Here is a 15617-nt window from a genome sequence, read left to right as displayed (position 1 = left end):
GGATAAGTAATTTACCATGTACCAATCTGAAATCAACTTGTTACAGGGACCCCTACTCTTATGCTTTTTACGGTAAACAAATACCGCTATTTCCACATATGCAAACTGTAAATAGATTTCACCCTCGTTACTATAAGCCATATAAAGAAAGTTAGTAAAAAAAAGTTACAAATCTTATTTCAAAAATCTAATTTTAAATATATTATACATATCTATATTCCTATAACATAGGTTGAATAAATGAAATACAATATAAATCAAACACTTACTATTCCAATTGAATATCTATCCAATGGCCATACTTAGAAAACTCCTTGTTCAAATTAGATTTGAGATTGGAGATTGTTACAATAATTTGTACTAATTTGCAATAAACCAATATATAATGTGTTTTGTTTTTAATGAGAAATCAAAGCATATTTATTATGAAAATTATTGTAATTACAATAGATAACAATACTATAATCATAAAAAATAAAAAATAAATAAAAATTTCATGACAATGGTGACTTTGTCCATTGTCACATTTATCAATCCCTAGTATCACAAAGAAATCATATACCTTAGCTTTTGTGCTATCAAATACATTTTTAAGTAGTAAGTGGTCGCTAGGAATAGACATGATACCTTGAGGACCATGTAGCTTCTTCTCTTCCACCAAAGGCGTAATTAAAATAGCTTGCTTATCAAGTAGACTATTTGAGTAAGCAATAGAATGTTTTGCAGACTTTGCATCTTCAGCTCAAAATACCTGAAAGTGTTACACTTTACTAATGAGAACAAAAAAGCTTAGCAATTGAAACTTACAATGACGAGAAAAAGACACCCAACTCCAAGAGACCATTTAGATTTACTGCTCTTGTAGAACCAAACATTTCTCACCCTCACCTAAAAATAAAGAAAAATGTAAAGACCACAATAATTGCAAGGATATACCAACTATACAAACTTAACACATAGAAACACGTATATCCACCCCAAATATATATTGTATAGAAAAAATAAAACCCAACCTACCGGAGGCCCTACTTTTACCTCTGCTGGTGAGAAAAAATCCTCAACTACATGCTTGTTTATATTGAGTTTAATCTGTCAACATCAAGATTATCACAAACTTTCCATTAAAAAATTAACATGTCTGTGTATTTTAAAAATTTAATACTTGAATTATATATTTTTTATGTTCTTAATATACTTGTCAAATTTTGTTCAAATCAAATATTATTTACTATTCAATTCATAAATATATAAGAAAAATAATTTTTTTTAAAGATAGTGTATCAACTACCAAGAGATATTCTTCTAAAAAATACTATCAAGAGATGCCAAATTAGTAGCAGCTCAACTACAAGTAGTTTAGTTATAATGTAAATAGTTACTGGTTAGCACAATGTGACTCTTCATTGATTTTCTATTACAAAACTGCATTAGGATAATTTGTTGTAATAACTTAAATTGAACAAATCATTGCAATAACTTGATACCAATTATTTTTGCAATCTATTACAATAAAAATTTTAAAGTAATAGCTTATTGCAATGAATATATCATTACAATTACTAAATATTAATTATTTTACAATCTATTGCAATTACAAACATGAAACAATTATCAATTACAACGAATATATCGTTGCAATAACTTAATTTGAATTATCTTTATCAATTATTTGCAATCTATTGCAATAAAATTTGTGCTACAAGATATTTGAAAGTAGTTTAATTATAACTTGGTTATATACATTGAAAAAAATATAGTTGATAACATTGATAATGAAACTATCACACAATAATTTCAAATTTAAAAACTTATAGAAAGAAATATTAAAACTTATATATTTTAAGGATAAACCGGTATATGACGTGTTATGTTTTACAACGTCAGTTCAATAAATTTTTTTTGTTGTTGGTTTAAACGGTTCTAACATACCAATAGTGGTATTCGTTAAACACCTATTTGCAAAATAAAATAAAAAACCATCACTTTTTATTTGAGTTTTTGTTTTATTTCTTTTTCTACTTCTTTTTTCTAGAGTTTTGTTCTCTTTTTTTTTGTGTGACAAAACTACAATGTTGGTCCCTCAAGTTTACTTTATGTGTGCAATTGGTCTCTCAAGTTTCAACTGAGCACAATTGGTCCCTTTAGTTTAAAAAATGAGTTGTGTTAGTCCTTTTACTAACTGCCGTTAGTGGTGTTACGTGGCTAACGGAACAATAACTTGACATTTTTTAATTAAAAAAATTAAAATTACTAATTTCCACCTAAGATTTTAGCAAATTGAGTCAATCGCAATCTAAAGCCATCAACGTCTTTGTCAACTGCACCTTTCGAAGCCGAACAGAAGGAACTATTGGAAACTATAGTCACGAGTCTTCCATTGGAGAAAGGCTCAAGGTCTTCAATAGCAACAAGATTCCTACTTAGGTTGTTGAGGATAGCGAATATACTCAACGCTTCCGAAGCTTGCAGAGCTGTGTTGGGGAAGAAGATCGGATTGCAACTCAAGCAAGCCACACTAGACAACCTTTTGAAAGAATTTGTCTAGTTTGAGATTCACATCGGAGGCTATTTTCAAAAATAACCATTGATCAATTTTCCGAATAGCTTTAATGCCGGCGATTTGACTCCGTTGTTTCCGTCTTCGCCGGTTTGGTTTGTTTCTTGTAATCCATCGAGGAAATGGTTTAAGATCCTCTCAACACAATCAACATCGTAGAGAGTTTCGTTCAAATACGAATAGCTTGAGATCAAAAGGTCGTCTAGTGTGGCATGCTTGAGTTGCATTCCAATCTTCTTCTCCAATGCTGCTCTACAAGCTTTGGAAGTGTTGAGTATATTCGTTGTCCTCAACAACCCGAATAGGAATCTTGTTGCCGTTAAAGACCTTGAGCTTTTCTCCAATGGAAGATTGGTGACTATAGTTTCCAACAGTTCAATCTGTTTGGCTTCTGAAGCTGTAGTTGATGAAGACATTGATGGCTTCAAATTGCAACCGGGTCAGTTTGCTAAAATGTTAGGTGGAAACTAGTTATTTTATTTATTTTTAACTAAAAAATGCTATGTCATTAAAAAAAATGTCAAGTTATTATTCTATTAGTCACATAAGTAACACCGTTAACGGCAGTTAGTAAAAGGACTAATACAACTCATTTTTTAAACTTGAGGAACCAATTGTGCTCAATTAAAACTTGAGAGACTAATTGTGTACATAGGGTAAACTTGAGGGACTAACATTGTAGTTTCGCTTTTTTTTTTTTCCTACTCCATTTTCCTATTCTACTACTATTATTATGAAAAAAGAGTTTTGTTCAATTTTTTTTTTTTAAATTTCCTATACTGCTATTCTGTTTTCACATCTTTTTCCTATATTACTACTATTATTGTTAAAACTTATATTTAAATAATAATCTAACTAAAATTTGATTAAATTTTTTTCTATTTCTATTTCTACTCCCATTTCCTATACCACTATTTTGTTTTTACATCCTTCTCCTATACTACTACTATTATTGTTAAAAATTATTTAAATACTAATCTAACTAAAATTTGATTTAAAATTTTTAAAAAAAAAATTGTTCTATTTATGTTTCCACTTCTCTTTCCTATACTACTAATATTATTGTTAACACTAAAAATATTAGTGACGTGGAAAATTGTGAGTCTCCAAAGTGACATGACAAAATAAAACATTTAATAAAATTGAGTTTTGATAAACTAAATATTTTTTCATTGATAATTAAATATATTGCTTGCTTGTTCAAGTAAAGGAATTGCATGCATACCTAAGATAGCAAGTAAAAAATCCATCTTGGTCTAAAAACTTGTAAAAAAAAAAAAAGGTTAAATGAGAAAACAAATCAAACAAAGAAGATTGAACCAATTGGGATTTGTGACAAAGAAACATTACCACGGTTTTTTATTTTTTATGGATGAATAATTATGTTTTATAAAGATGAAGAAACAGATAACTATCTCCCTATTCTTACATATCAGTAGGTGCAATTGCGGACTCACATGTATGAGGCTTAACACTTGTGTGTTGGGGAGTGTAACGTAGTTTTAAAGATTGAGAAAAACATTTGGGGTGTGTTTAGATAACACTTATTTTGCTGAAAATTGAAAACTGAAAACTGAAAATATTGTACCAAAATAATTTTTAAATGTGTGAATAATGCTATGAGACCCATTTTTAATGAAAGTTTTGGTGAAAAAAGAGGTTTGTGAGTCATGTGAACAGTGTACGGGACCCACTAGAAAAGACAGAAATGCGCTTCTCAAAAAAGAAAAAAAAAAAAACACTGACGTAGGAAGCAAAAAAGCTTTATCCTAACACTCATTTGTAATAAATTTCTCAACTTTTTAAAACTTTCTTGTAAACAAACACAACATCACCAAAATTAAATTTATAAATCTTTAAATACAAAAACTAGAATTTCAAATTTCATTTTCCTTTACCTCCCTCTCACACTCTCTCAGATCAGACTATCTCTAAGCTTAAACTCTTTCGACTCTCTCAATTCTTTTGGCTTTGATATGGGTTTGGAGAGAGATAGGCTGAGATCAGTGAGAGTTGAGATCAATAAGAAGCTGAGATCTAAACCCATGGGCAAAAGCCAACAGTGGCGGTGGTGGGTTGTTTCTCTCTCTCTCTCTCTCTCTTGATTGTTTGATCAGTTGTGTTGGTGGTGCATTTGATTGTTTGATTAGCAGTGGTGATGATGGGTTGTCTCTCTCTTGCTCTTTCTCTCGATTGTTTGATCAGTTGTGGTGGTGGTGAGTTTGATTGTTTGATCAGTAGAGGTAGGGGTGAAAAAATTGGACACGACCCGCGAACCCAATACGACATGACACGAAATTAACAAGATATGGGTTGAGGCTTAATGGGTTCGTGTCATATTCGGGTTAACACGATTGACCTGTTTAATAAATAGGTTGGGTTCGTGTTCAACCCATGAAACCTAATTGATCATTTTTGATATTGAGATATGCTTTAGTTTTGAATGATTATTTGTGATGCAGTTATTTGTTAGTTCTAGATTTTATATTTAAATATTTATTTGTTTTTTTTTTCATAATTTTTTTTTTATAAAATCTGATAAACAAGTCAACACGATTAACCCATATAGTTGGATACTCATGAGTTGACACGGCTATAACCCGACATGCAAACATGAATTGCCACCCCTAGGTGGAGGTGGTTGGGTTTTTTTTTGGGTTCTTCGTGGGGGTGGGTGGGCAACTGGGTTTGTTGTTGGTGTGGGTCATGATGGTTGGCTGGTTTTTTTTTTTTTTTTTTTTTTTTTTTTTTTTTTTTTATGGATTGTTGTTCATCGTGTTGAGATAGGAAAAGTGATATTGAAAATCTACTAGATTTGTTTTTGTTGCTGGCTCTTCATTGTATTCATGTGCTGAGTTTGATTTTTTTTTTTTTTTTTTTCTTGTATGTATGTTTTCTTGATTCTGTGGGTTTTAGATTTGCTAGAGAGAAATTTTGTGCTTTTTTGTGTTTAAATGATTATATGGGTTTTAGATTTTCAAAGCCCAAAAATTCAACGACGTTTTTTGAATTATGTGGGGTTAGTTTGAAGGATTTTATGCATTTTCTGGGTTTGCAAGTATGGGTTTTATAGGTTTGATGGTGTATGTTAGGTTCAAATTATGGGTTTGATTATTTGTGGTAATCAAGTTGTTGATTGTGTTAAAATTTTCTGAGGTTGATCATGAATGTTTGGGTATGTCTTGATTTGGTTGCTAAGAAAATGCAAGAAAATAAAGCCAAACATGTTCTTCCCTTGGGGAAGAACATGAACCCAGAACATGAATGTTCTTTCGAAAAAATTAATGAAAAGCAAAAAAAAAAAAAAAAAGAAAGATTGAAGTTTTATTTATTTATTTATTTATTTATTTTTGCTTAAAATTCTCTAATGTGGCTTTTTTATAATTTATTTAGAAAATGCTGATGTGGAATTTAAAATTTTCAAATTTTTTTTTCATTATTTTATTAGCCACATTAGTATCTAACATGCTAACAATGCACTTTGTCTGCCACATAAACAATTCCCGTTAATGAGATAATGGTAGAGACTAAAATGGTAACAGTTTTTGATTTTCTGGAACTAAAATAAGTGTTCCAAAAAAAGTAGAGGCCAAAATAAGAAATAACCCAAAATATATGGACCAAAAGTGTACTTTTTGCCTTATTTATTTAAATCTCATACTAAATCAACATGAGTTTTTAATTGACGCCATGACTTTGGTGGACTTTTTTTTTTTTTTTTTTTTTTACGTACATGCACATTTCTCCACTAAAACTTTGTTAAACTTTTAGGAACCTTTTGCCCTTCAACTATTTTCCTTTGAGGATGTGGACAGAAGTTTTCTTGGTTTGAGGCTATAGGCCAACCCAAATTTGGCTAGGGGGGCCTCATTGAGTCTTACACTTTCTTGATTCCCAAAATATATAATGAAATTATTCGGCCTGAAGAATTCAGGACTCCAATTGACCATTGCTGTAACTAAATTACAATTCAATTCACAAGCCAGCCAGCTTTCTTGTCACAAACATCTTTGTCACCTGTGGAACGGTTTTTGATTCTTCTAATACCCATCTCACAAATACAATCATGGATTAATTTACTTTCGATTTATATTGTATAATTTTGTGCTCAAAAGCAGCTTCATTTATGCCAAAAAGTGATGCTAAGGATACTACACGTTTATTACATACAAATTTACATATCTATTTTCAAAAACACGCAACAAATCAATTAATTATTTCATTAAGTATGTTGTTGATGTGATAACAATTATATTTATTGTCAATTAGCAAAAAAAAAAAAAAAAAACTCATTATCACACTCACATCAATTTAGAATTCTTTTGTAATAAAATCGACAATAACAATTGATAATGTACGGAAAATTAGTGAGCCAATTGCAAGAGCTCTGGAAGACCTACAAGAAGAAACACACTACTAGAGAGCATTGCTATGGTCTCTAAGAGCATCCACAATAATGGTGCTAAATAGCTATATTGCTATTTTTAGCACCACAAATACTTAAAAAGCATGCTACAGTAGTGGTGCCATAGCTAAATTTTTTTAGCTTCTTGCTACAGTGCACAACCATAAGAGCAACCACAGCAGTGGAGTCAAATTTTTAGCATTTTAGCGCCACAAAAAGTCACTTTATCTATTGCCTCCACAGCTGTGGATGCTCTAAGGAAGGGATTTGACATTTATATAGGGTTGTTGGGGTGATTGCCTTCCATAATATTTGTCATTTTCCTTACTGTAGTTATTTTGTTATATTAGCATATTAATAAAGTTATTTTTGTAATCATAATATAAACATGATACATATATATATACACACACACACACTCTTCCTCTTACTTCTCTCTTAACCCTTATTTTTATATTTAAATTTTGGTATCAGATCTTCCTGATCCAACCTGAAGACCAACTAAAAGACTTTAGAGACAACAAAGGAAATGAGAGGAAATCATTGTCAATTAATTTTGTTTTTTAAAAATGAATTGATAGAGTCAAAGAAGGAAAGCAGCTGGTTTTTTTTAAAAAAGCAAATGACAACAGTCTTGCAAAACAAGCACAATTAATTAGATGATCCATTTGAAAGTGATCTTCTGGCGCACAAAAGTCTATAGAATAATGATCAAAGGAGAAAAACAAACCCCAAATATAAAACTGTTAAGTAACAAACAAAAATATATTTTCCTTCACATGCAGAAACTTTGCTTCCTTCAGTAAAAACCACTAAAGTAAGAACTATGTTAACCATCAAAAGTTGAATTTGAGATGCAAAAAGTTAAACAAATATGGATTTGTAGAGACGACCCATCACCACATGATAATAGTGCCAAAAAATGCATAGAGATTATCAGATTAAAGTGAATGAACAAGGTCAATTGATATGAAACAATGAATCAAATGATTAAATTGGAGAATCTGCAGTTTCTTCTATTTGATGAGTAATATAACAAAAAGATGCTATAAAGGTCACAGCCTACGTACATGGAGAGAGTATAGTTTTGCAACTGACTAGCTCTCTTCCACAACCTGATTTCCACTGAAATAAGGCAGTAGATTAAACTCATTAACCTAATAATATACTCCATAAAGAAAGAATTGCTCCAATCCTCTTCTATTAATATGGTAGCTGGCAATCACTTGTAAATTGGCAACATTGTTTATGCTGTTGCAACAAATTTCTGAAGTAGGTGCAGCAAGTGAAGTGAAGCTCTGAACTTGATAGAAAGATAATGACTAAACTTCCTTCAAACCATAGTGTTATATGTATGAGTATACTTTGATCAGTTTATTCTCCATTCTAAATTTCTAACCATATTAAATCAATGCGGTTTGATGCTTGAGAGAAAAGGGAAGGGAAAGGGGAGGAGTTCAAATTGGCAGTGAAAAGGAATATGGTTTAATTTCAATCTAATTTGAACATGGATTTGATAAGGTTTGTCCAAATGCACAATCTCCATGTGAAAAGCCAATAAATTACAACTATACATAATACAAAGACAGAAACAACAGAACTCTAATTCTCTAAATAGCACCATAATGGCCTTCAATCCTCCTCCTAGCCATTATTCTTATGCAGTAATTATCGCTAAGACCCAAGTTGTGGAATTCCATCTTAAAGTTGATGATCTAGTTACTCCTACATCATTGGACAATGCTCAGGGACAATAATGGAATGATAATTTGAATGCAGATTTTGCTATTCTGACGTAGGGTAGGAAGGAAATTACAAGACTATTGTGAGTGTAAAAAATGAGCAGGTCATTTTCAATAAAAGGCAATGTTCTATCAATACATATGTTTGGCAAAATGCCAGGTCATATGCCAAAAGGGTAGAGACAAATTGGAAGGTTGTATAACTTGCAGGTCTCCACGACCTTCAACTGCCAAGGCAGCCTCAGCTGCTATGTACTTTGTCAAGGCAATAAATCAGACACACCTTTTAGTTTCTTGTTCTTCTCTAAAAGTAGTATAATTAAGCAGGGAGGACCAGAGGTTCTGGAATTCAACGTGATGAGCTCAAGACAAAGTCATGCGTGCTTGAATAATTTCATGCTGATCCAATGGAAATATACAGCAACCACAAGGACAGGAAGAGTCAAGGGCACTAAGAAGCAGTAATACCTAACACAAAACATTTGAAATTTTTTCAAAATAATGAATCATTGCAGAACAAAATGCTAAACAAGCCCATTATATTTGATAACCTTTACATAACTAAATTCAATTGAACATTAAAACAACCAAAAATTAATGACACCCAGTAAGCCACTGGGAAAGCCAACACAACAAGCATTGGAAAAATTGAAATTTGAGCATTTCTTGCTTGTCCAAATCAAGGAATCTCATGCAGATTCAAGATAAAAAGTAAAAATGACATCTAGGTCTAAAAGCTTAAACTAAAGAAAATAGAAAGAGACATGTAGAATTCCTTGCAGCTAAAAAAAAGCTCAATATATAATAGCCTTTATATAAGTCATTCAATTCGACCAAAAAAAAAAATTGAAACTTCAGCATTGCTTGGCCAAATCAAGGAATGTCATGCAGATTGAAGATAACAAGTAAAAAGGAGATTAGGGTCTAATAGCTTGAAACAAAAAAAAAAAAAAAGTAAAATAGAATGAGAGTGAGACTGAGTGTGAGGGAAGGTAATCACCAGTCTTTTTGGATGGAGGAAATTAGAGCGTTATGCGATGGAGGGAGGAGCTTGGATATAACGGCGGCGAAGAGAAATCCCACGAAGAAGACTGAACCGATTGTGACAAAGAAACAGCCCCACAATTGTGACGAGGAACTAGAAGAAGAAGAAGGAGAAGAGGGGGGATCTCATGTTATTGACGATGGAGCTTGGAATCAGCAACTTTCATGTGTTTGAGACACACAGAGATGAGAGTTGGGTTGGGTCCTTCAACTGAGTCCAGCCCACTATGTGTTAAGATTGATTCTAAGCCCAATTAACTTTTGTTTTGTTTTGTTTATTTATTTATTTGTTTGTTTAATGTTTTTATTTTTCACTAATACGGCAATACATTAACCTCATCATCAATCAAATGGAGGGATAAAAATAATACAATAGAGGAATAAAAATAAGCTTACGGAAACCTTCGGTTACAAACTTTTGGTCCGATTAGATTGAGGGGGAGAAAGGAGGTGTAGAGTAGAGTGAAGTAGATTTAGCACAAAATTAGCTTACTTTTAGCCAATTCTACTTTACACCCCTCCTTTCCCCTCCATTCAAACAGGCCATTAAGGTTACAATTGTCTCTCAATAAATTAACATTATTACATATTTTAAAAATCTAATTGTAGAGCTACATATTCTTTATATTCTTAACATGCATGTTGAAATTCATATTAATCGGATGCTATTTACTATTTATTTACTATTTGATCCATAAATTTATTTATTTTTCATAATTTTAGACTATAAAAACTTAAAATTTAAACATTTGATTGATGATATAATTATTAATCTTTAATCTTTTAAAAATTTTACAAGCATGAAAGATTTAAGAAGAAAGTTTAATTAAATAGTGAATATGTTAAAATTCATATCCTAATAATTTTTTTTTTTATAATATTGACTTGTAATCAACCCAAATGCTGATTATATTGTTTGTAGTGTCATGTAAACAAAATAAGCATTCTAAATACTAAATAGAGAGGACATCCTCCTCTATCATAAAAAAAAAAAAAAAAAAAATGAAAAGAAACTTTTTTCCGTAAATTTTAAAAAAAACAGTCACAGATTTTTTTTTTTTTTCTGTTTTATTTTTTATAAGTGGTTAAGAAATTTGTGAGGGGGTTTCAATTTATATTATCCGCACTTAATAATAATTCATTATTATCAGATCAATACATTAATAAATTTTTAGAATATGCAGAGTTTAATTCCAAAGTTGACTAAAACCCACAAACGAACTTATCCTTTCAAAAGCACTTCATAAAAAACACAAATCTAAAACCCGAAGTCCAAGCCCTTCCCCCAAAAACCCATATAAAAACCCAAATCACTCAAATATTATTTAAAAAAAAAAAAAACGAGAGAAATAATAAACCTAATATTCGAGAGAGAGAGAGAGCGAGGGGCAGCCTTTTACTACTCGAACACCAGCACAACCCACACACACTCGAGTTCACACGGAAAGAAAGAGAGGGAGAGACACACAAAACAAAACGCACAAATACATACTTGGAGAGAGAGAGAGAGAGCTATGGCGAGTGCAGCGGAGGTTGAGGCAGTGGATTTCGAGCCAGAGGATGACGACCTCATGGACGAGGACGGAGGCATAGCCGATGCCGCCTTAGACGCCTCCGCCTCGCCGCGGGCCCCACTCCACCAGCAACAGCAGCCGAAGCTCAAGTCCGCCATAACGGGCGGCGCCTCTTCCTCCGCCTCCGCAGCCGCTGCTGCTGCGGCCGCCGCCGCAGCTAGGAAGACCAAAGGGCGTGGGTTCCGTGACGACCACCACCCCGAATCGGCCGACCGGTCTTCGAGACTCGCCAACTCCAACTTCGACTCCCTCAGGTCCGGGGATGGCCCTGGTCCTCAACGATGTCAGTCTCTCTTTTCTATTTTAGGGTTTCGTAATTAAAGTTTGTAGGTTTTATCTTATTTTATTGTTTGATTTGATTTTCGGATTCTAGGGTTTTGGCTGATGACTTTTGTGTTTTCTTAATGAGGATTGTAGGGTTTTTGAAATGTTTAGTTGCAGAATGATTGAGAGATAGTTGAATTTGGGGATCAAATAGATGAGTGTTTGGGTTCAAATTAAGTTGAGAGAGATTTGGTTACTTCCTGTTGAAATTTGGTTGCAAGACTGGGTCTCTGGTTGAATTTAAATTCAAATCTTGTGCTTTCGAATTGACTTTTGTGTCTTCCTAGTGAGAAATTTGGGGTTTTTGAAATTTTATTCGTTGAATGATTGAGATAATGAGTTTTGAGATCAAATAGATAATGTGTTGGTGGTGCTGAAATTAAGTTGAGAGAGAATTGGTCACTTTTCTGATGAAATTTGTGCTGTTGTGTTTCAATTAGAAGGATTTCTAGCTGTGTGCGTGCATGGGCACATGTTGGTTTCGATGAATACTGTGATTGTGGCTCAATTTTGAATCTTTACTGACTGAGTGGGTTTTGAGCCCACACTTAAGACTCTATTTATTCTGTTGAGAACTAAAAATCAATTAGATTATTGAGTTCTGTTGAGATATGTTTAGTTTTGTTTTGATAGAAATGATTGAAGACCTTGAAGAAAAGATTTTTTTATCAACCTGTATTTTCTTGGTTTGATGGAGTTTAGGAATTTTCTGAATTTTGATTCTTTGCTGTGATTTTGGATTCTCAAGCTTATGAAATTGCAAAACATTAATGTGGGTTAAGTGATTTCTTCCTATTGGTTGAAATAATATGAGACCTAGAAAAGTTTGCTTTTTTTTTTTTTTTTTTTTTCTTCTTCTAGTAATTATTTCTTCTAAGACAAATGGAACCTAACTTTGTGCTGAAGACATTGACCTCTATCTTCTCTAGGTAACTTTATTTTTAAGCCTCTGAAGATATGTATAGCTCCAGAAATTTTATTAATGTTTCCAGAACTTTGTAGGCCTTTTAACTATCTGTTTTTTTATATTTATTTTTATTTTTATCAAAGCTTAGACTTGAATTTGATTTGGAACAAGTTTCAGTTCATCTGATATCTCGAATTTGGTCATAATGTTTTGCTTATTGTGATCTTTGGTGGGATACAAATAATGCCATCAGGAAGTTCTTTGCTTACTAGGGTTGATAGCTATTTGATTCATTAGTTTTTAGGTTGGCTCAAGCTCTCCATGTCAGTTTCTTGAGCAACAACCGTTTCCTAATTCATAGGATGTGAAATTCCATCAAGATTTAGGAGTTTTATTTTCTGTAGTTATGTTAAACAAATATCTGATAGTGAATAGTACTGAGGAATGTTCGACTTACACTGAGTCAGTCAATGGTTATTACCTTCTAGGAGTGGTGTTGTACACTGTAGACATGGTTGTTGATGTACATGCCTGGCTGATACTTCTGTTTTTTTTATTTCTCTGAAATTTTCAGATGGTTGACTATTTTTTTGGAAAGAGATATATAACTTCATCATCTGCTTGGATTTTTTTGTTTTATTGTTTTAAGAGCCAGAATTTCTTCTTTCACTTCTCCCAATAATTTTCTTTTACTTTTCTGAAGAAAGAGAATTATAAAATGTATGCTTCATATTTGCAGCCGTTGAAGGATGGATTATTCTGGTCACTGGAGTGCATGAAGAGGCACAGGAGGATGATCTGCAAAATTCTTTTGGTGAGTTTGGGGAGATCAAGAATCTGCATTTAAATCTTGATCGCCGCACAGGGTTTGTCAAGGTAAGCTCTAATTTACTTTGTTCTTTTTTAGTAGCAAAAATGGTGGAAAATTATATTCCTTTTGAAGCCAAGACATGTGATTTTGCAAGTGATTTTGTGTTGATAAGTTTTTGAACATTCTTATGAAGATTAACAATTTTTAATGATTATTAATCAACGTGAGGATTTCAATAGGTTGATCTTTTGCAAACATGTAGAATACCTTGCCGGGAATGTGGATAATATACTGTAATAGTCCTGCAATATACCTGTTGAATGACTGAAAAAATGTTAACAAGATAATCATTGTGATTGTGGAGGCATTGTCTTAATTACCCACTACATTTTATTGCTTGCATCAGTTTTTAGTTGTATATAACATGGCCTGCAAATGGAGTATTTGAATATGTTCCTGGTGGTAACAGTTTTGGTAGATATCAAGTAAAATGTTTTGAAAAATTGATATATTATCTATATGTTTTTGTAGAATGATTCCCGTTGTACTTGAAATTTTTTATAGAATATTTAGTCGAAGTGGTTCCTTTGTTTGGGGAGCTGATTTTTTAAGTGAGACTAAGATTTAAGATTTAACTGAGTTGAGTTGAATAAATCTAAATATTATATTAAGACAGAGCTGGCAAATGATTTTGTAAGTAGTGAAGACAACTAATACTTGAATCTTACTTTTTCTTGGTCACAATATTCATTTGACTTCATCATCAGCTGTATGGGATAAAATTTTGTGATAAATTGTTCTTTTATTAAGTTGATGTTATTTTAAAAAATTTTCCTAGGGGTATGCCCTGATTGAATACGAGAACTTTGAGGAAGCACAGAATGCTATATCCTCAATGAATGGGGCTGAACTTCTTACGCAAACTATCAGCGTTGACTGGGCTTTCAGCAGTGGTTCCTCTGCCAATGGAACGATGAAAAGAAAGAATGCAAGGTTTGCATATATACTATTTTTTTTTTTCTTTTTGAGAAATTATTGAGAGATGACCTATTGTTTATAGGAAAAAAAAAAGAAAAAAAAAAAGAAAGAAAGACTTGCAAAAAATTTTATTTGAAGGAGGGAATTCCCTTTGGCAATGGTTAAAATGCATTTAGGAGATTTTAAGGAAAGAAGAGAAAAGAAATGGAGAAATTTATTTCATATTCCTTTGGTTATATCAAGTTAGTGGAGGTTGGAGATATTAAATGGAGAAAGGAAATGCTTGTCTTTTCTTCCTGGTTTCCAAATTTCTTTCCAAATCTCACTTATTTTTAAAGGAAGAAAATTTTTGTGGTTTCAGTTGAAAATTCTGATCCATCATCTCCATCTCCCCCTTTTCCTTTCTTTTCTTTCCTCATTAACAAACCAAATGGTAGAGACATCTAGTAACTCTTACTTTTCTTTTCTCTAGTGGTACAAGAAATGATTTGTAGTTAAGCATTTATCTCTCTTGCAAAATGTTTTTAACCTTCGATATCCACTTTTCCAGGCCACCCAGAGAACGTCGATCAAGGAGTCCAAGGAGGAGATACTAGTGTGGTGTGTCTTGTTCCATCGTGAGGGTGTGTGAAATAGCTATGAGGAGACTGATGTTTATGTTGGTTATGCTAATGAAGATTCTTGTTGAGGCTTTGGTTAACTCAGTTTATGGATTTGTTTGGTTCCTTGAGGACCCCTCACTCTTCTCCCTTGTATGGTCTTTTAATTGATGGTTTACATTTAATTATTGTAGATTTGCGTTTTGATAACTCACAATGCTGTTCCTATTAGGATCCTTGTTAATTAATTGTAGTGATCTTTGCTTTAATGATTCCAATGCTATTCCTGTTAGGACTATATTTATATTCTGAAGATGCTGGTTGGAATGTGGCTTAATTATAATATATTTTTCTTATTCTATTTGGTGATATTTTAGTGACAGGATTTGAACCCACTGATAGGGGAAAAAAGATTGGTCTTTTACCTATTATCACTTGTTTCTCTGGCTCACTCTGGAACTCGTCTTTTCTTTTTCTTGTCCATCCTTTTGTTGCGAATAGTATTTTTTTTCCAACGTGTATGCAACACTCCTTTGACCTTTCTTATGTATATGAATCTATGGTGAAGAACACCGTTCCTATTCTTACAATACCACATCCGTTTATTGATTCAAATTGGCTTGTGTTGAATAGTCTATTCCAATGAAAACTTTCTTGCAAAGCTTGCAACGTATGC

The 15617-nt window shown here is 32.5% G+C and overlaps 1 protein-coding gene and 1 long non-coding RNA gene across 2 annotated transcripts; one reads left to right on the top strand and one right to left on the bottom strand.

The window, feature by feature from the left end:
- Window positions 1-7952: 7952 nt before the first annotated feature.
- Window positions 7953-9985, bottom strand: LOC136062258 (uncharacterized). The gene is made up of 2 exons (XR_010624059.1): window positions 9705-9985; window positions 7953-9172 (listed from the first exon to the last, which is right to left on the bottom strand). It is a non-coding gene; the product is annotated as an uncharacterized LOC136062258 (long non-coding RNA).
- Window positions 9986-11084: 1099 nt separating this feature from the next.
- Window positions 11085-15210, top strand: LOC111994152 (RNA-binding protein Y14). The gene is made up of 4 exons (XM_024026013.2): window positions 11085-11605; window positions 13293-13429; window positions 14203-14357; window positions 14893-15210. Exons 1-4 carry the CDS (start codon window positions 11263-11265, stop codon window positions 14936-14938), a joined length of 681 nt encoding a protein of 226 aa, XP_023881781.2. The 5' UTR covers window positions 11085-11262; the 3' UTR covers window positions 14939-15210.
- Window positions 15211-15617: the final 407 nt, after the last annotated feature.

Source organism: Quercus suber, unplaced genomic scaffold (assembly GCF_002906115.3).
Source record: "Quercus suber isolate HL8 unplaced genomic scaffold, Cork oak 2.0 scaffold_395, whole genome shotgun sequence".
Lineage (NCBI taxonomy): Eukaryota > Viridiplantae > Streptophyta > Magnoliopsida > Fagales > Fagaceae > Quercus > Quercus suber.
Note: the sequence above shows the minus strand (reverse complement) of the source record. Positions and strands in the feature narration are given on the sequence as shown.

Coding starts and splice junctions, on each gene's coding strand:
- LOC111994152 (XM_024026013.2), top strand. CDS start 11,263: ATGGCGAGTGCAGCGGAGGTTGAGGCAGTGGATTTCGAGCCAGAGGAT. Junction 11,606..13,292: donor TGGCCCTGGTCCTCAACGAT/GTCAGTCTCTCT, acceptor TCATATTTGCAG/CCGTTGAAGGATGGATTATT. Junction 14,358..14,892: donor ATGAAAAGAAAGAATGCAAG/GTTTGCATATAT, acceptor CCACTTTTCCAG/GCCACCCAGAGAACGTCGAT.